Raw genomic sequence first — 21,370 nt, forward strand, 5'->3', positions numbered from 1 at the left:
GAATCTCTTATGAATATTATAAGGCAAGCTAATTTTTCTGGTTCCAACTTGATGGGACATAACAACTACTTTTGGTTGTTGAATCAAATAACACTTGGGCTTTGAGCCAGGGCTATCCTTGGTAAAAGGGTGGAAGAAACAGCCTAGAGTTGAATTCTTGCTTGTGGCTCACACTTAACAGGGGCTACTGAATCAAGTGGGCTGAGCTACAGATTATAAACTCTGATGAAATACAGACCCAGTATTGCCAAGTTTTCAACAGAAGAGAGAAATTGACATCTTAGCAACTAGTTAAGAAATCACTTTGAAATGGTCTCTGGATGAAGTAAAACATATTTGCAGATCTGATTTAGTGGGGAGTCGGGGATGGGGGTGTGCAACAGGTTTACAATCTTTTATACAGAATTTCTCAAATTCAGTACTACTGACATTTTGAACTGGAAAATTGTTGTGTAGGGTTGTTCTGTGCATTTTAGGATATTTAGTGTCATCCCTGACCTCTGACAACTTAATACCAGTAGTACACCATCACCCTCCCACAGTCCCTGAAATTTTGACAACTAAGAATGTTTTCAGACATTGCCAAAGGTCCTTTGGGAGAAAAACTGTCCCTGGTTAAGGGTGACTACTCAAGCATGAAAGTAATACTGCAGGACACAAAAACTAACATGTTATGAATACAAGTAACTGTTGTAAATTCAATCTACATAGCACAGGATTATGCATCTCATGAATGAAGTACAATTTATTTAAAACCAGTTATTTCCCATGAATCTGATTAAACTGTGCTACTTTTTGTGCGCACGTGTGTGTGTATCTTGAGAGGAAGTTCATTCTAATAAAGGTAATAAAAAATTGTAATAAATTCCTCTGATTATCATGATTTTCTACTGGTAGGTGATATTTGGAATTCTTTTTTCAACCAGCAATAGTCGGTATCTTCTTTAGTAGATTCAGACACACATCAAAATAAGATTGGTAATTCTAACAGAAATGCCTTTGTTGTGTTTTTTATAAACAATCTTTCTGGAATCTTTTTCTAGATTCGAACACAGTCTTTTTCCGATGGTGACAGAATGACACTTTAATTAGTGCTATCTTGACCTGCTAGTTAGAGATGGAGATACTCATATAATAACTAAGACTCCTGAGCTCACCTTTATCTGTCTGGAATCCCACTGGTCAGTGTTCTAGCGAAAGAGAAGACCCTCCGTGGGACAGACTGACATGGTGGCATAAGTGTATCAGGGTTGATGAGGACGGCGCAGGACAGGGCAGGGTTCAGGTCTGCTCTTCACAGGATCATTATGAGCTGTGTTGACTCAATAGCACCTAACAACAACAACAACAACATCTAAAATGGAAAGACTGATGTATTAATCTCCTTTTTAAGAAAACAAGGAGCCAAAGAACTGACTGGGCCATTTTGTTTATTTTAAGGGAAAACAACTGAAGCTCTTTATTATGTGATTTTTTTTAAATTAAAATAAAACAAAAATCCCTCTTAACATGCTACTTACTATGTTCCATAAACGAAGAAAGCAAAGTGACCAAGTCAAGGTGTACAGGACAAGATAGTAACCTCAGCTTGCGGCCAAGGGAGGATTCAAGTAATTGATTTTCTTTTTTTGCAGCCCAGTGGCAGAGAGTCTCACACTCAGGTTGCTACAGGGAGAATGTTACAACAGAACTGACATTTACTCCCTTCTCCAAAGCAACAAGGCATCTTGAAAGCGCAAATTCCAGGTGAAGTTTTATGGTTGGTGGCAGGACTTAGTTAGTCATCTATGTGAAAAAGACAGCCGAGTCTGGGATGAAAACTCTTTAAAGGAAAACCTCTCCTTAATAGTTAGATAAATGTCAACTAACACTTCTGGGAAAAGTCCATCCCAAAATTCTGCAGTGGGATGAGAGGTAGGTACAGTTACCCAGCCCATATTCACTGCTTTGTTCCTTCTGTGAATCCTGTGGCAGTTTGAAGAGGAGCCCTCATACATTCATCTTGTATGTTAGGGAAGATGAACAGTGCAAATGTGGGGTTTTATCCTTCACAGATTCGTTTTGGTTCTGGCAGACTGTGAGCCTTATGTATGCTTCCTTATCCCCACCGTGTGCACTCTGGGATCGGATAGAGCTGCTCGTCCAGGAGTGAGCGCCACACTCATGTCCGTCGTTCAGTTAAATCTCCTTGGTTCAGTAACTGTAAAAGACAAAGCAAAACAATCTAGAATATGTTACTACAGGAAAAAGAATTCACATGAAGGAAAAGAATTAAGAATGAGTGGTGCAGAGTATACTTCAAAAGGTCATCAACGGCAAGGAAGACTCCTAATGAGAAGGACTGACAGTGACTGAACCATCAAGCTTAAGCATTGTGGGTATTATAAGGATGGAACAGGATGATCGAGTTGACTTGATGCTACCTAACAGTTCCAAAGTAACAAATATTATGCACACATGAAGAGATCTTAGTATTTGAGGATAGCATTTTATCCATTTCATTATAGTAAGAAAATATCCTGATGCTGTAAACCAAGATTTTGTATGTATATACAGTATTTCCTATAACTTTCAAGTCTCGAATAATGGTTTAACCAACAATATTTTGGTATAATCATTGGAAAGATCAATGAAATGAAACTAGATTTATGGAGAGACAAACTAGTGAATTACGTTGTAAGGTGGCCTGAAAAAGCAGCATGACACTAAGACAATGAACCCTTAAGCACTCCTATGTGGTAAATTGTCTTGTGGAAAAACAACTCGTCTCTACAAAAGCTCCTCAAAGAATCAGATGAAGTGAAATGACCTACAGTGCCACTGGTAAAAGAAACTGTTGACTTTAAGTCAACTTAAGGTCTCAAGCACAAAGATATTAAGTAAGCAAATAGTTCCTCAAAGCCTATTTGACAGAACAGCAGTAGTCACTCACAGTCAGTGATGGAAAAATGTTAATTTCCAGAGGAACATATCAGAAATGGTTGAAGTCAAAAGAAATGAGCCCGTATAAGCACAGTCCGAAGGCTCAAGCCAAAGAAGGAGTAGGGGGGGGGGGGGAAGGCTACTTTCAGATTGAAGGGGGAAAAAAATCAATCAGCCAAAATGAGAGAATATGGAGAATTCTACAGGGCAAATACCACAGTTCCATAAACATATAACCATTCTTTTAAAAAAAGGAAAGAGAGAGAGAGAGTGGAAAAACTATTAAAGATTAAGAGAAATATTAACAAATGGAATGAATGGATCTTGTTTGATTCTAACCCAAACAAACCAGCTATAAAAAGATATTTTTTTTTAGGGGAAAAAGAACATAGATTAAGATTTACATATCAGTAAGTTGTTAATTTTGTTGGGTACAGTAACGCTATTATGTTGTTGTTGTTGTTGACTCGTTAAGCACGACTCATAGCGAACCTATGAACAAAAGACCTGAACCCTGCTCTGTAACTATTGCTGTTTCTCCAAGTTCATAGTTTCCAGATGCATACTGTTTAGAAAGTGGATGTCACTCAAATAATCCTTACCTGATAGAAGCATATACTGATATATTTACAGATGAAATGTGTGAGATGTACCTTAAAGTACTTAAAGACAAGCAAAACAGCAACTGCAATTTGTAGGAGAAAATAAATAAGAATGGTAGAAAGTAAACTGTCCCAGCTGGGTGATAAGACATACAGGATTCACTATACTATTTTCTTTCTCTTTGTTTTACTCTTTAAAAATCTCCAAGTTTCATAACTGATGAATGAGGGGGGGAAAAGAAGATGAAGGAATACCGTACCATGACTAGTTCCAAGGCAATAAGCATGCGAAAGTGAGTTAGGGAAAAACCGATGATATCAACAGCAAAAAATTTTCAATATAAAACAAACAAGGCTTAGACAAAAACTGAATACAAGTAAAGATTCTGACAGAAACACTGGCATGCATGCCCAGACTGCTATGACACTGGATCATGGAGATTTCATAGAATAATAGAAAATATTCAATATAGGACTTGAATCATTGAAATGCCTCAGCAGCTTACTGTGATAAAAAGTTTATAATAAAAAGGAATGAGACAGAGATGAGAGAAAGTACTGTAGTGCTGAAGAAATCCAGGCTACACAGGCTTTGTAAAAGCCTATGCATATAAAATGTCTTGTGATGAAGTCATCTACTACCATGTGTTACAAAGCCGGTAATTAATTCTAAGGTTCTATGGACCTGACTGGCTTCCATCCTGTTTTCTGAGTCAAAAAGTTAGGATCCTGATGTTGGGGGAGGTAGGTATTTGTAAGCAACATAAAATCCCTCTTCAATTTGTAAGCAACATAAAATCCCTCTTCAATGTATTTGATGGTTGCTCATTGAAGAAGGGTAAGTGAACATACCGCAGTATGCCCAGACCCTAGCGGACAGAACATAGATCATTTGTTTGCTTTTTTCCCCCAAGGATCATCCTATTTTGGGATGCTTATTTTCGTTATAAAATAAAAGCAGCACTCTTATCTCACAGTGAGGCAAAGGATAATAGGGAGTATGTATAAAAGAACATGTATGATTGATCACATCTCCGAACTCAGGGAATTTAAAACACACAGATGTTCCTCAAAACAAGACTAATGTAAAGTGAGACATTATAGTCGAAGTTTCCAAGAAATTTATATTAGAGAATACAGTTTTTTTAGATCCTTTAAACTACACTCCTAACTACTTTTCACACAGGTCTCCAGAGACACTAAGGAATGGTACAGACTTAGACACTAAGATGGTTTACCTCTTGTGGGTTTACTGCAGTTAAAACAGAGACCTCATAGGACTGTCTCCCTGACTGCATGGTCACCAAGTGATGTGTCACCTGAGGCACTGAAGACAGAGGACGTGGGGGTCCTTCAGCAAGCACCTCTGCAAAACAGAACAATGTTTCAATAAAATGTGAGCCCACACAAAGACCTGCCTGCTTCCTACAGAACACCAAGAACTATACCCTTATTCCTACATTTCTTCCAGATTAGTATTGTTCTTGTATGATCATCATTATCTGTGAAGTATATAAAGGGGTCATAGGAGGCAGGCAATAAATTTTTTTTAGTATTTATTTTTGGTGAAAAAAAAAACAGTTAAAACACATACCCATAGGCAAATCTTGATATAAGAGCTGACCAATTTTTTACATACTAAATTACAGTGAGATTTTTAGCACTGCTGGATGGATTAGAACTGTATATGAAACAGGGCAAAGGCTGTCTATACAGCAAGGTTACAGAGCTAGAGTCAACCCCCGAAGCGGTCACAAACAGCACAATATAAGTAGCCCAATAACTCAAGCTAAGCCTGGCTTCAGTTCCTACTCCTCCACAAACGTCCCTTCCTCCTTGAGATTTCTCCTTTAAGGCCGGCAATCTAGCTCCATATCATTTCTGAGGATCGTGCTTTAGTTACCCATTAATGTCAGAAATGACCAGAGCAGGGTTAGGTAGCACACTATGGGCCTTGTAGGCTTCATGAAGTTGCATAAGCATGGCCACATACACCCAAAACTGACTGAGGATCTCAAGTCTCATTGAAAGGTCATTAGTGGGAATAATAGGGAAATCCCTGGCAACAGTTTACAGCTATCCCACTCACCCTTCAACCAAATGTTTATTATGGGCTGTCTAGTGCATCCTGCTTCTTCCAGCCTACACAGTATAATTTAACGTTTGCCTATATCATTTTCTATTCAATGTTACTTCCCGTATGTAAGTTTTGTCTTCTCAACCAGATTTTAGGGTCCCTGTCTTCTACTTGTCCTTCCCATGGTGCCAGGCACATAGTAGGCACTGAATAAATGCATGCTGACCTCACCTGTTAAGTTTTTCAGAGAAGAAGGCCTGGCCTGTGTAACTTGAGTGAAATTTCTATACCAGAGAGGAGCAATTGATTGCTAGAGAGCCCTTTCTGTTCTCCAGAAGATATGGCTTTTGAAGGTATGGAGAAATTGCTTTATATCTCCTCTGTAAAACCTGGTTATGTTCTGTATAAATGTTTTAAAAGTTAAGTTCTTCCATAACTGCAATAGGAAAGATAAAAATAGTCGGGCTAGGATGCTACGATTATGGATCATTTTCTTTTTAAAAAATTTCTTCTTTTTGTTACATTATCTTTTCAATGAAAAGAAATAATTTCATGGTTTTACTTAGCCATCTCAGAAACAAAGAACACAAATACTGCTCAATCATACCACAGTTACTCACAAGAAATGAAATTAAAATCTTTAATTTGGAGCTAACCCCGTTCTTTTGTACCTAGATGCAGCCCACCTTCCCCAAATAAAGGAGAGCTCAAAGTCTTACCATCATCAACTCCCAGAATAGAACTGGTATTTGGTAGGTTCAAGGACTCTCCACCAAGGCTGGGCTGGGAATTCATAGACACCAGGTTTTTACTGTGTACTGAAGCTTCTTCAAGCAAACTACTGCCCATGAGTGGCTCTGCTGCACAGAGAACAGGATGAGACATATAGCAGTCAGCCTCTCACGGCTGTGCCTAGTGCTCGCTTCCCTGCACAAGGAAGCTGATCTCCTCACAACTAGAAGATAATCTGTATCCTGGATGCCACCTCCTATTCCACTTACTTTTGGGGACATAAGAATTAACCTAAAGGAGAAGCAATGAAACTCTGGGTTAAATATCCTTGCTTGTGATAAGCATATGAAGAATTAGCATATAAAATAGGATGGATCCTAAGAAAGAAGTATTTTTAATAAAAAAAGAATTATCAAGTGTCAGGGCAAAAAGGTAGATATGCTAGACATGCTTGATCTGTAACAAAACATCCAATCTTTAATACACAGAAATCTTTATCACAGTGATGCATACTTGAAATCTGGCTCACAGATCAGTACTAGTTAGTTACCATCAAACTCTTTAGAGAAAGTGTGTGTGCGTGCATGTGTGAGTATTACAGGGACAGAGTGAAAACAGTGAGTCTAAAGAGTGTAAAGAGAGAGACAGAAAATACAACCTTCACCAATTCAGCAATTTCTTTATGAATAATTCAGAGACACTGATTGTACATGCTGTCATTTTCCAAAGTATTCTACCACCATCAACATAAACTCCATAGTCACTAGGGAATTTTTTCAACTCTAGATCTTAATCTCAAACAATCTCACTTATCAGGCTGTTTTGTTTGGAGGGAGGAGGCACAATTTTTAAAGTTTGCAAAGGCAGGTTTGGGAACCCTAGCTTGCTCACCAAATTAGAACAGGTTTTCTACCTAAAACTAAACCAGAAAATTTCCAGGTAACCAGACAGCCCAGTTATTTGGCTCCTAGGACCTAGAAGACATGGTCCTCCATTATGCCAACTTTCCTCACCAGTTTGCTCCCGTTCTTGCCTCCCAGGGGTTCCCATCTGTAAGTGATGCTTTCTCATATGCACATTCCTGCTCCCACTCTGAGAAAAGGTCTTCCCGCACACTTGGCACTGATGTGGCTTCTCTCCTGCAACAGGGACCCGGTTAAGACAAGGGAAGCAGAAAGGCAAAATACATTTCTACAGTAAGAAAATGGACTCAAGAACTGGATGAAGCAGCTCAGAAAATGTTCCACAAAAGGTTTTTCCTTCTCCCATTTCTCACTTTTCCCCAGCCTCTCAACATTAATAGGTGGGGAAAGCAGAAAGAACAGATCCAAGAAAGGTCAGCACACCATTTCTTTCTAGACCCACTGCCCTGTTACCTTCAAGAAATCAACCTCTCTGGCTAGAAGACTGCCAGCCACAAAGAGAATTTACTTCCTGTGATGGTTAAGGCCGTGTGTGCCAATTTGGTTGTTTAGTATTCTCTGGTTTGGCAGTCACAGTGTGGTCATTTCCTTGATGAAGTCTGAGTATTCCTTTGATGGGATTTGCTATGGGAGTAGGTTCATCAGGGTTGTGACCTGCATCGAGTATGTAAGAAAGCCCAGTGGAGAGGGCTTGCTTGCTTTTTGCTTGATCTCAATTGTTTATATGGCTCATCATCTCTTTGGTTCCTTGGATCAATACCCTGCCTGCTGATCTTGGATTTGCCAGCCTCACAGCTACATGTCATGGACCTGGGACTTGTCATTTCATGTAGATACAACTTTGTGTTTGTGTGTATATGTATACATATATAGATAGTGAATGTATATGTACATGTTGTTATGTGCCACTGAGACACTTGCAACTCATAGTGACCCTATAGTACAAGAGCTCTGAACCCTGCTCTATCCTGAGCCAACTTCATTGTCTCTGACACACTTACTCTCATTAACCCAGTCACGGAAACAACCCATCACCTCAAGGGTCTTCCTCTCTTATGCTGTCCTTGCACCTTCAAGGACTGGTCTCTTTTTGCAACATGCCCAAAGTACTGTCAGACAGAGCTTCAAAATCCTTGCCTCCAAGGAGCAGCGTGGTCTCTTTCTCTCTAGGATGAACCTGTTTGTTCTCTTAGCAGTCCATGGTATATTCAATACTCTTCTCCAGCACCACAGCTCAAAGGCATCAATTCTCTTTCTGTCATCTTTAGTCATTGTCCAGCTCTCTGATGCATAGCAAACAACTGCAAAGACCATGGCCTGGGTCAGGCACACCTTAGTCTCTAGACCAGCATTGTTGCTCTTCAGTACTCTAGAGAAGTCCCTGACAGCAGATTTTCCCAATTCAATTCGTCTTTTTATTTCCTCGCTACAGGTACCAAGTGTGTTGACTGTGTAGTCAAGCAAGCTATTTATCATGATGTTTTCTATTGTCCTAGTGGTAAGAATCTTTGTTGTTGTTTTCTTTTTTAAAATTTTATTTTATTATTTTGTGTGCATGTACCGTCAAATCAGATCTTACTGGTACAGGAGGAGATTGTCCCTCCTTCTCCAGCAGAGCATCTGGTGGATTTGAACTGTGTGCCTCTGGGACTGCAGTGCAGCTTCTTGTCACTAGGCCACCAGACCTCCAAGAATCTTTCTTTTTTTGATGATGAGCTTCAATTCATATTGAAGGCTATAGTCCTTGACCTTCTGCCTCAGGTCCTCCTCTGTTTCGGTCAGCAAGGTTGTATCATCTGCATAACACAGGTTGTTGAGTCTTCCTCCAATCCTGATGCCACATACCTCCTCAAAGAGACCAGCCTCCCAGATGATCTTTTCCACATACAGATTGAAAAAGTTAGGAGATAGGACACATCTCCGGCGTACACCTTTCCTGAACCATACAGTGTTTCTTTGCTCTGTTTTGATGACTGCCTCCTGGTCCAAGTATAGGTTTCGCATAAGCACAATCAACTATGCTGGAATTTCCATTCGTCTTAAGAGTAAGCCAGTTTGTTGTGATCAGTCAAATGCCTTTGCACTGTCAATGAAACATACACAGACAATTCTCTGGTATTCTCTGCTTTCAGCCAAGGTTCATCCAACATTGGCAATAATATCCCTGGTGCCAAAGCCTCTTCCAAACCCAGCCTGCACATCCTGCAGTTCTCTGTTGATATGCTGTTCCAGTCGTTTTTGGATAATTTTCAGCAGGATCTTGTTTGCATGTGATATTAATGATACTGTTCAATAGTTTTCACACTCTGTCGGGTCACCTTTTTTTGGAATGGGAACAAAGAGAGATCTCTTCCAGTCAGCTGGCCAGGTGCTTGTTCTCCAGATTTCTTGGCATAACTTGGTGAGCGCATCCAGGGCAGCATCTGTTTGTCGAAATATGTCAACTGGTATGCCATCAACTTGTGGAGTCTTATTTTTTGCCCATTTCTTCAGGGCAGCTTGAACTTCCTCCTTCATCGCCATAAGTTCTTGATCACATGTTGCTTGATGAAATTCTTCTGTTGTCAGCCAATTCTTTTTGGTATAGTGACTCTGTGTACTCCTTCCATCTTCTTTTGATGCTTCCTGGGTCATTCAACATTCTGCCCACAGCATCCTTAAGTACTGCAACTCAATGCTTGAACATGTGCATATGAGTATATATACAGAGAGAGAGCTAGAAAGAGAGAGCACACGCGCGTGTGTGTGTGTGTGGCACAGTCCATAGTGACTTGTGCGGAAGTGAGCACTGTGGGTTTGAAGCACCAATCTTTTGATTGGTAGCGCAAATGTAAGCTACTATACTAAATGGCTAGCAGTTTAACCATCTGGCCATCAAGCAGTTCATTTTGGCATTCTAAGCTCCTTTAAAATCACCTGTCCTGCCTTGTTTTCAATGTAACTCCTCATGTTCCATGACAAACATCCTTTCCAACAAGGTGCATCTCTCTGTGGGTTGTACCTGACTTCTTGTCTGGGAGGATGAGAGTAGAATGGAAGGGAGGACAGCACACTATCTTTTTGTGTTGAGCTTTGAAGGTCTAGTAGCTGTATTTTCAGATTTTTTTTTGGTAGATATTTTGAAAAGATCTCTTTAGCAAGGAAGACCCGATCACCTGCATAAAATGAGCAAAGTGACGGAACTACTGAGAGTTAATTTAAAGTTCCAAAACAAAATAGATCATTATATCTTACATGTTCAAGGCATAGTTTCTGCCAAAATGGAAAATGGTAGCTAACAGAGGCTCACTACTCTTCTACAGAAAGCATCAACATAACTGCTGACAGTGACATAAATCCTATTTTCCTCTGGTTTGAAGCTCTTGGCAAAACTCAACAGAGAAGATTTCTTTAAGAACAGGATCTGTACTTGACGTAACTTAAACCTACCCAGCAAAAACCAAAACTCCACTGTTAATCAAGTTGATTCTCACTGATAGCTACTCTTCAGGACAGAGCAGAAGAGCCCCCACAGAGTTACCAAAGCTCTAAATCTCTATGGAAACAGACACCCACATCTTTCTCCTGTGAATATGCCTGGTGGGTTCCAAACACTGATTTTTCAGTTATGCACTTTAACCACTACATTTTGGCTTTTACACCCAGCATAGTACCAAACAAATCTGATCCCCTCAGAAAAAGATCTGAATTGGAAAGTAATTCAATGTCTCAGTGGCAAACAATAGCAATTATATTCTCTGCCTTGAATAGAAGACTCTGTTATTACTCATTTTGGCATGATGATGCTGAAGTAACTTTATGGTACAGTCTGTTTTTCAGTCTATCAGTCCTTCCCTACTCCTCTGATTTTTTGACTTTCCCAAATACTACAGAGTTCAACTTCTAATACCTGAGTGAACCACCAGATGTTTGCGGAGGCTAGAGTACTCAGCAAAGGAACGGCCACACCCTTGGGCTTCACAAAGGAATGGCTTCTCTCCTGGAGACAGGAAACAAAAAGAGACTCAGCCTTATGTGGAACTACTACTTGCTTTTCCCATCAATTTTATACTATTTGCAGTAACTGCTTTACTCATTACTGGAATTCATTATATAATTTCAATTGGGCTGCCTAGAAAGTGTCATATCTCAATAATCTTCTAATATTACACTGGAAGTGCTGGCCCCCAAAAGCTTAAGATTCAGTTAGGGATATAAACAGAGAATCAGTTATTATCAGATACATCAGAGCTTTACAGACATAATTCTGAGTGGTAACATTCTCTGACACACAAACCATATACTATATAGAGTAAGGTGGGGATCACTGACCTTCATATCTATTCTTTCTTTAGGTAAGCAAGCACTAAGCCAAGAAAGAAATCCCCCAGGGACATGCTGCTGAGGTCACACCTACCTGTGTGGATGCGGAAGTGGTTCTTCAGGTTTCCAGCGGTCGTGAACTGCTTACCACAACCAGGTTCAGGGCACATAAAGGGCTTCTCCCCATTGTGGGTTCTCATGTGCACCTTCAGCCTCTGTAGTACATAGAAGCTTTTCCCACAGCCTTCTGCTGGGCATATGAAGGAGCGGTCATTTCTTAAAAAAAAAAAACCAAACAAAAAAACAAACAACAAAAAATCCCATTACAAAGCAGTAAACTATTCTTCACCAAAGAGGAAAAGTCAACACTGCTACCATTGTCAAGGCAGAGAGTATATTACAACCCTGAGTAAATGTATCAGAATCACATGAAGAATTTGTTAAAACTACAGATGCCTAGGCTCCACCCTTCAAAATAGTGATTTAATAGGTTTGGCAGAGGAGGCATCTAGCTTATATATTACCAATTTAAGTTATCAAGGAAAAAAATGAACTATTATACCAATCATTTTAACATGACATGTAAGAACTCTTGGAAGAAGGCCTTTAGGCACCAAATGTCTTACTAAGTATTTGTAAAAAATAAGGTAAATGAGACAATGCAAATTTTCCATTAATTAAAGAACAAAAGATAAGTTTAATCAGTAGTGGACTAGAGGCCCCAGTTTTCTTCAGTTTGTAAGTTCTGAGAAGTTCCTCCAGAAGCATCAGTGCTCTTGAGTTCCATGTTCAGAGTCTCAGACTAGCTCACCGATGAGTTTTGAGGTGGTACTTGAAGTGGGCTGGCCACACAAATGTCCGGTCACAGCCTTCAACTGTACACTTGAGTTTCTTCTCCACTTGAGGAAGGGGCCCCGAGTCTTTGGGTTGTCCATCACCAGAGCCAAGGTGGACAGTTTCCCCTGTAAGAGTCACATACTTGTCAATCCAGGGAAGAATCCAGGCTCAAATACTTTGGTTGAAACAATAAAGCTTGTACTCCTAGGGATATTGTTAATCAGGCATCTATCCCCATTTCTCTTTGCATCTACTTAACAAAAGAAATTAGAGTGCTCTGTGTTCCTACTTCCTTACTCCAGAAAACCACAAAACCTTTATCTTTTGTTTCATAGGGATTAACCTCTTTGGCATAGGCCAAAATTGTTCAAAACCGTTTTACAGCAGAAATATCAGAAGGTAAATGAAATTTATTTCGTACTGCAAAAACTGACGGGAAGTAGGCTTAAGTATCCAAAGCTAGGATAGGGTGTTACAGAAGATGACTTGAAGTTCTGTGGACTATTAAAGCCTGTAATTTGTGGAGCAACCATTCTGGCTTAGTTGTGGCCTTAAAGCAGCAGATATCTCTAGTAGATGGCTACTTTTAGATTTTCATCTTTTGAAGTCAATCTTGCTTCTTTCTGTCCCTCTGGAGAGTAAATAATTTCATTACACATTATTATGGGAACAAAAGCAAGATTAAATAGCAGCTAGCCCTTGAATTATGAGCAAAATATGTTCCTGTGTTTTTAGTGTTAAATGTAAATTGCAGGTTAGTATGGCAGATGCATAACAGTTGTTTGTTAGCCTTAATTTAGTGCAAGGACCCCAGGGGGCCTAGTATATAATGTTAAAAGGTCAAAAGATTGAATCCACTAGCCACTCTCAGGGGGAAACATGGGCATCCTCCTCCCTTGAAGTTGTACAGACTCAGAAACTCAAGAGAAGGTCACTATCTGTCTACTGACTCATTGATCCCTGTTTCTTAAACCAGGTCAATCTGAAATATTCAGAGATACTAAGCTCTCTATGAGAAAATTTTTTAAATGTCTTGTTCCATCTGAGGCTTAAAATTTCAGTGCTTTTACATGGTTTGTGACGGTGATAGTATTTAGCCATAAAGCACTGCCTTCATTGTTACAGACTGAGAAAACAACAAAGAAAAGACCTAAAATAGGTATTATTATGGTACAGTTTTGCAGTGGTTTATTTTTTCCCCTTTTGTTATGTACTGTTGAATAGGATCTGACTGGCACAGGAGGAAATTGCCTTCCTTCTCCAGCAGAGCATCTGGTGGATTCGAACCATGTACCTTTGGGATTGCAGCACAGCTTCTTTAGGAGTGGTTTAAATAAAGCTATGGTTCTGATTCTTTTCAGAACCATAAAGGGGGCTTTTGCGGGAAGAGAGACTACTAGGCTTTAGTTCTTGAGTTTTTTATTCAATAGGTCTGATGAATTTGCATTTCTAACAAGTTTCCAAGGGATACTGGTTATCCAGAACCCAACCTTTGAAAATTACTGGAATAGAGAAGTTGTACAAAGTAGCTAGCACAGACAGACTGAATTAAGAAGAAACAATACACAGTTATAACAGTTGCTATGAGAAAAAAAATTGCTATGAGCAGCAATTTAGTTTCAGAAAAATATTGTCAGTACATCAATGTTCATTTTATTGTCACTGGTTTTATAGTTTTATTTCTAGTAGCTGATAGAATAATTTTGATAAATTTGATAAGGGTAAAAGAGCTCCAGTATAGTTTCTATGTAACTATTACAATAAATGGAGCTCTGGCGGCTTAGTGGTAAAGTAGTTGTGGTGCCAATCTAAAGGTACACAGTTCTAATCCATTAGTGACTCCGTAGGACAAAAATGGGACATCTCCTCCTTTGTGATTTTCTGCCTCTGAACACCCCTAGAAGGTCAGCTATGGGTTGCTTTCGATTCAATGGTTCGTAACATTACAATAAAAGGGAGTTCTGTAGTGTAGTCCATAGGGACTTTCACTGTTAACTCAAAGGTTATGTATGCTTCCCTGGCAGGTGAAACCCACCAATGGCTCCAAGAGAGAAAGATGGACTATCTCCTCCTGTACAATTTATAGCCATGGAAGCCTGCTGGAGGGTCAGCTATTAGTCAGAACCAACTCATATGGCAATGAGCAAGTGAGTAATAAAAATATCTCAAATATGAGATAACAATGAGGATCTGCGAAAATGTTTTTCCTTTAAAGGGATTTCTGTACATTATTTAAGGAATTGAGAACGGTACTTTAGTTGATTCTGCACATAAATTTGGCATGGCCAAGTTATTTTACGTAAAATATACAACGTTACTCCTCTGCTCTAACAAAAATAACTAGAATTATACAGAACTTAAAATGAAGCCATTACAGCATTGCTAAAATATCTTTATACAGAGTACTGGTATCATGGATTGAACTATGTCCTCCCAAAGTACATGTTACCTTGGCTAGGCCAGGATTCCTAGGGTTGAGTGATTATCCCTCATTTTGTGATCTAACATAATTATTCTCCATTTTGTGATGCACTGTAAACTCTGTGGTTAATGAGCAGGGCAGGTTATTTTTATGTTCATGAATTAAGACGAGGACAGGATACATTACTTTTACTTAAGTCACCACCTTTACACTGGTCACAGCCCTGAACCATGTAAGGAGAGTTCCTCTAGGATGTGGCCAGGAGAGAGAAGTGAGCAGTGGGGTAGGGGAGGAAGAGCCAGGTGCAGAGAATATCCTTTAGTTTTGGCATCCTGAGATGAGAGCATCCTAGATTCAGGGAAAGATCGATGCCAAGACACATGTAGATCGCTAAGAACACTGAGCCCACAGATAATAAGAGACAAGGAACTTCATCAAGCTAACAGAGAAAGATGTATTCTAAATTTAGTCCTCCACCTTCTTAAACTGGGAGAAAAGAAATTGTTTCTTAGCCCTCCATTTGTGCTATTTCTCTTAGAGAGCACTAGAGGATGATAAGAACTGGAAAGGAAGATACTATAAATATAAATGCCTCACCATTGTTGGTTTTTGCATTCTTTGCCAACTGTGCACGAGTAGCAGCAATCAGACTGTCATGGGCCAATTCCTGCACTCGGAGGAACCACGGAATACTACTGTCTGTGCTCTCACCAGAGAGGAAATCATTCCCTGAATCTTCTGCTTCATCTTGTACAAATACTAAATGCTCAGCTGAAGAGCCCAGACCTGGAAGAAACAACAGGATATATGAAATCAAGCAATCCTTTCAAGTGCCTTGGCTCAGAAACATTCTAGGTTCTGAGTATCAATATAATGGCTTGAACTGTGTCCCCCTAAAACATGTGTCAACTTGACTAGGCCATGATTCTCAGTATTAGGTGTCGGTCTTCTATGTCGGGATCTAATATAATTATTCTCCATTTTGGAGATCTATTTGTGCTCTCCACTTTACCTCAAGCTTCTGTTCTCATAGATAATTGGGTCATCATCCTTCCAATCCCAACATACAGGCTTCTTTATATCCTTCTGCCTTTTATTTTATAAGTAGAGCTTTCCCTACTGACAACCAGACTAATCTCCACCTCTAGAATCTCAATCTCATCCTTCATTTATCCTGTGTCCTTCCCATTCAGTTATCTTCTCTCTTACATCTGCAAATACCTTCTCTATTGGCCGGGCCCCCTTATAGCCTTTACATCTGTTCTAGCTGAAATCTCTTCTGTTTTATTTTAAAAAGAACAAAAACCCTGAGTACTTTTATAGTTGTTACCTTTACTAGTCCTCTTCAAGGTGAAGTTTCTTTGACAAGTGTACCTTCTACCTCATGTATCCACCTTGTCTCCCTCTCTTCTATTCCAATAACAAGCGTTCTTGCTAAGGTCCCTAAATATGTTCTTTCCATCCTTTGTCTTACAAATCCATCCTATACTATTTGGTATAATTCTTTTCTTCCTAAAACTTTTTCTTGCCTTGATTATCTTCCTCCCTTTCCAGCTGTTTCTTCTATTTTTGTTTTCTTCTTAAATCCACTTCCCTTCAAGGCTCCAGTTTTGCTTTCTCTTCAGTTGATGCTCCAGACTCCTCCAAAGAGAACAAACCTACATGGCTGTTCATACACTTCCTAAAAGCTAATAAATCTGCTTACTTCACATCAGACCTCTCTCCAAAATTCTGCATGTCTGTTTTTATCTCTCTGAGGGACAATTTCTCCTGAATGTCCCTCAATGATATCAACACCAACAAGTACAAAATAGAATTAACACATTGCCGCAAATGACGGTACTATATCTAAGAGAAAAAAATTGTGTTTCTAAGCATGGTCGTCAGTTTAAAAGTGTGCGGCAATATGTTAATAAAGCTTCTTTCCACTGTGTGACTGAGTATAATATGACACATCTCCACTTTTTCTTAACCATGAGCAGAGTCAGAAAACGTAAAAGAATACCTGCTCTTGTTAGGTTGAGAAGAATAAAAGAAGTACTATCACTTGGCTGTAGATCTTGCAACAAACTGGGAGACTCTGGAGTTGACAAAAACTCCGAGGACTTCTGTACAGTCTGAGCCCTCGTCTCCTCTCCGTCTGGGCCCACATTCACCTGAAGGCTTCTCAACACAGCCGAAGAAGGAACCTCCTTGGAAGAGTTAGTATGATTTGGAGTATCATCTAGAAAAAGGAAACATCATAGCTTTATGTGGCGCTTAGCTCCAGTATAATGCTTACATTTTTATATATAGCTCCAATTACCAAGGTAACAGTTTTAACTGTCAACAGCTTTATAGAAGTAAACAGCAGTTTTATTTTACAAAAACAAAATTGCTTCTAATAAGAATAATTGCTAAAAAAAAATTAGAAAAAAAGAATTGCTTTACGTTCTAATGTGAGAGACAGAATTCTCTAACATTTGTCTCTAATAATATAATTCCATATGCTTAGCATCCTATTCCACATTATATTACAGAAGTTGTTCTTCCCTTGAAAAAAGATCATTATGAGTCAATACTAGTTTGTAAGAGATCTAAAATTTTGAGTTTTTAAGGGTAGACACCCATCTTCATTTTTATAAGACGCATGCAACAGTTCTGATGAACACCCTATTTCAACTGAAATAAATCTTAAGGACTTACAGTTCTGAGTTTATACTGGATATAAAGAAATGATTCAGAGACTAATAAAATTATCTTGTTATAAAAGTGCCTTTAGAAAGTAGTTATGTCTTCAATTAAATCTTACTTTAGAGTATAATACCTATAATACCTAGTTAATACTATAATATCTAATTAATACCTTAACTCACTGCAGCCTGGCTTTCTACTTCCTTCACTCAATGTAACTGTCAAACTCAATGACGACTTTTAAATTTCATCTCATTGAATTTCCTGGGAGCTTTGAACACATTAACAATTATTTCCTAAGGTTCTAGGCTTCCACTCTGTTAGCACTTCTCCTTAATTTTCTAGTCATCTTTCCCCCACTCCTTCACAGGCTCTTTCTCTTTTGCCTTATTCTGAACTTTATTTAATAGGGAATTCCAAGCATTCTGCTCTTGACCTTCCTTTCTTCCCATTGTCACCCTCTAGTGGCGATTACATCCATACCTACGGCTTAAACTACTTATGGTTACAAATTATGCCTTCTCTGGTTGCACCTTCTCTATGATTCCTAATTTTTATGATTTTCATTAGTTACTTATAAAGTCAGTTCTCTACTTCATTAATATCATAGAGTATGTATGGCAAGTTCTGAAGAACACCTTTGGCCTATCTCTAGTATCTCAACTTTACCTGGTAACAGTAGCCGGTTGCATTCTGAGGCCTCAGTCACTGGAAGGAGGGACAAGCAAGTAATGTCTTTAGTTTCTGATTCCACCAGCCCCTGTCCTAGGGGGATGGAAGTGTTCTGAACAAATTGTACCAGGAGCTACAGAGCAGAAAAAGGCCAACACTGAGAAACACAGATTGCTTAATATGGATTCAAATATCTGAATTTATATATTTTTCACAAATTAATGTGCCCACATAAATAATATGCTCAAACACGTAACACATGGACACTGTGATCTTAGTAGTACAGTTGTGGCATAATATGTGCACTATTTGCATAAAAATACATTAAGTGTTGATTGTTCATTAACAGAGGTCTAATTCATAGAAAAACTAACCCATAATATACATTTAATTATTTATCAAGCTCTCTGATCCACAGAAAGTCTGTATATACATACATTAAACTGTCACCTTCCATTAAACATAGAAATAATAAAAATAACTACATTTTAAAATTAGAGCTATTGAAAAATCTTCAATTGTACTATATACTGATTACATTTTACAAAGCACTTTTCTCAGAACCAGCTCATCTTAGTCTTCATTGCAACCCACTAAGAGTAAACATGTATTTTACAGATAATGAATCAAGGAGAAGACATTATGTGATTTGTCAAAGTCACAAGATTAGATAAATGCTAATCTTACAATGTATATAACCTAATTATTAATTCAGTGGTCTTTTCACTATGCACCAGAGATGCACTAACATTAGTGAAAAAAATGAATATTGATACACACTGCACATCATATGTAAGACAAAATTTTGTCAAATTTATACTTAACAAATATAAAATAGTACTAAAAGGAAAAACAATATTTAAATCTTTAAGAAAGTATTTATTAGACAAATAATAAATTCAGTGAAGAGCAGGCAAGCCAGTTCTAATTCACTATCTGTGTTATAAATAAACTTTGTATTGGAATATAGCCATACTTATTCGTTTAAGTAGTGTCTATGTCTGCTTTTATACTACAACAGTAGAGCTGAATAGCTATGATCAAAACTAAATAGCCCACAAAGCCTAAAATTTTTCTATCTGCACTATTACAGAAAATATTTTGCCAATGTCAGAACTTAGGATCAGTTGGGATATAGCTCGCCAATATAAAAGGAAACCAGCTGATTTGGCTCACCTCTGGTTTGGATTCTAACTCATCTGATAACATTGATTCAGTTTCCAAATCCTGTAGCTGTTCAGGGGCCAGGTTCAAATTTAATTCAAAGTCAATGACACTTTTCTGTTATGCTCATAGTTTTCTAGGAAATGGTATATTCCTTCAGTATGATATTATGCAAGGTGGTATATCAATGAGCCTAAAATGAGAGGAGATATGGGAGAGAATAAAAAAACTATGAAAAATATAGTTCAAAAAGCAAAGAAAGATATTCCTTTACAGGTAAATCCAAAACAATCAAGCAAATGAAGAACAAGACAGACAGGTCCAATGGGTATCAGCCCAAATCATGTTTTTATTCAGAATTTTCATTGCTAATTATCTATTCTAACAGAAAGTCTTGAATAGAGGACAAAAACTATGTCCAAATAGTTCATCTTTTTATCAGAGATAAAAAACAGCGGGAAATAACATATAAATACACATAAATATTGAAAAATTAAGGAGTGGTTGACTATATTATGGCAATGTCACTTGAAAGTATGGTTCTGGAACCAACGTAACAGAAAAATATTTATGACATCTTAAATTAAAAAAATAAAACACACTTGCTATTATTAAAATGTAAGATAAATATGAAGAAAAAAAAAGGAAAGGAAATTCACTCACACTACTAGTAGTTACATCAGGTGAAAAGCTAATTTTTTCCATTTCTTGTATTTTCTAAAAGGTGACTCTTGTTATGTGCCGTTGAGTCACCAGTGACTTAAAGCAACCCTATGTATAATAGCTCTGAAGCCTGCCCTGTCCTGAGCCACTGTCACTGACTCTGACATACCTATGATCCCAATGCCTCTCAGTTACTGTATTAATCCATCTTATCTGGGTTCTTCCTCTCCTGCGCTGTCCCTCCTCTATTCCAAGCATGATGTCCATCTCGAAGGATGGGTCCCTCCTGGCCACATGTCCAAAGTATGTGAGATGGAGCTTCAAAATCCTAGCCTCCAAAGAGAAACATGGCTTCACCCTTTCCAAGACAAACTTTCTTGTTTTCTTGGCAGACCATGGTATATTCAAGACTCTTCTCCAGCACCACAACTCAAAGGCATCAATTATTCTTCTATTATCCTCAGTCACTGTCCAGCTCTCTGATTCATAGCAAGTAACTGTGAAGACCATGGCCTGGATCAAGCACATCTTAGTCTCTAGAGTACTGTGGAGAGGTCCCTGACAGTAGATTTTCCCCAATGCAATTAGTCTTTTAATTTCCTGACTGCTGGTGCCAACAGTGTTGATTGTGGAGCCCTGCAAGCTGAAATTGTCAATAACTTCAGTCTCTTCTGCATCTATCACGGTGCTGCCAATGGGCCCAGTAGTGAGAATGTTTGTCTTCTTGATGTTGAGCGTCAATCCATATTGAAGACTGTAAACCTTGACTTTCTGCAGCAAGTGCTTCAGATCCTCCTCCGTTTCAGCAAGCAAGGTTGTGTTATCTGCATAATGTAGATTGTTGATGAGTTGTCCTCCAATCTTGATGCCACATTCCTCCTCCTAGAGCCCTGCCTACTGAATGATCTGATCTGCATATAGAGTGAAAAGGTATGGAGACAGGATGCATCCCTGAAGCACTCCTTTCCTGATTCTGAACCATGCAGTGTTTCCCGGCTCTGTTCTGAGGACTGTTTCCTGGTCCAAGTATACTGTCATTGTTGTTGTGTACCATCGTCAGAACCAACCCAAAACTGACCTGTCAGAGGGTTTTCAGAAGCAGTTAATCGCATGGGAGGAGACTACCCTTCCTTCTCCCTCAGCACAGCTGGTGGCCTCGAACCATGTGCCTTCAAGATTACAGCACAGCTTCTTGCTACTAGGCCACTGGTCCAGTGGTGAGAATCTTTGTCTTCTTGACATTGAGCCTCAGTCCATACTGAAGGCTGCAGTCCTTGACCCTTCGCAGCAAGTGTATGAGGTCCTCCTCAGTTTCAGCAAGCAGGGTTGTGTCATCTGCATAACGCAGATTGTTAATAGATCTTCCACCAATCCTGATGCC

At 38.9% G+C, this 21,370-nt stretch overlaps 1 protein-coding gene across 3 annotated transcripts; it reads right to left on the reverse strand.

Moving 5' to 3' along the window:
- Window positions 1-1,403: 1,403 nt before the first annotated feature.
- On the reverse strand, window positions 1,404-19,521 carry ZNF410 (zinc finger protein 410). Of its 3 annotated transcripts, XM_006884689.1 has the most exons (11): window positions 19,339-19,521; window positions 18,160-18,295; window positions 16,823-17,041; window positions 15,415-15,603; window positions 12,370-12,520; window positions 11,653-11,834; window positions 11,146-11,235; window positions 7,347-7,472; window positions 6,321-6,461; window positions 4,763-4,890; window positions 1,404-2,200 (listed from the first exon to the last, which is right to left on the reverse strand). In XM_006884689.1, exons 1-11 carry the CDS (start codon window positions 19,369-19,371, stop codon window positions 2,162-2,164), a joined length of 1,434 nt encoding a protein of 477 aa, XP_006884751.1. In that variant the 5' UTR covers window positions 19,372-19,521; the 3' UTR covers window positions 1,404-2,161. The 3 variants fall into 3 exon arrangements, with proteins under 3 accessions (XP_006884751.1, XP_006884753.1, XP_006884752.1); XM_006884691.1 differs by lacking the exon at window positions 16,823-17,041; XM_006884690.1 differs by lacking the exon at window positions 6,321-6,461.
- Between the last annotated feature and the right edge of the window lie 1,849 nt (window positions 19,522-21,370).

This window comes from Elephantulus edwardii, unplaced genomic scaffold, assembly GCF_000299155.1.
Source record: "Elephantulus edwardii isolate Elephantulus edwardi_28Jun2011 unplaced genomic scaffold, EleEdw1.0 scaffold00037, whole genome shotgun sequence".
Taxonomy (NCBI): domain Eukaryota; kingdom Metazoa; phylum Chordata; class Mammalia; order Macroscelidea; family Macroscelididae; genus Elephantulus; species Elephantulus edwardii.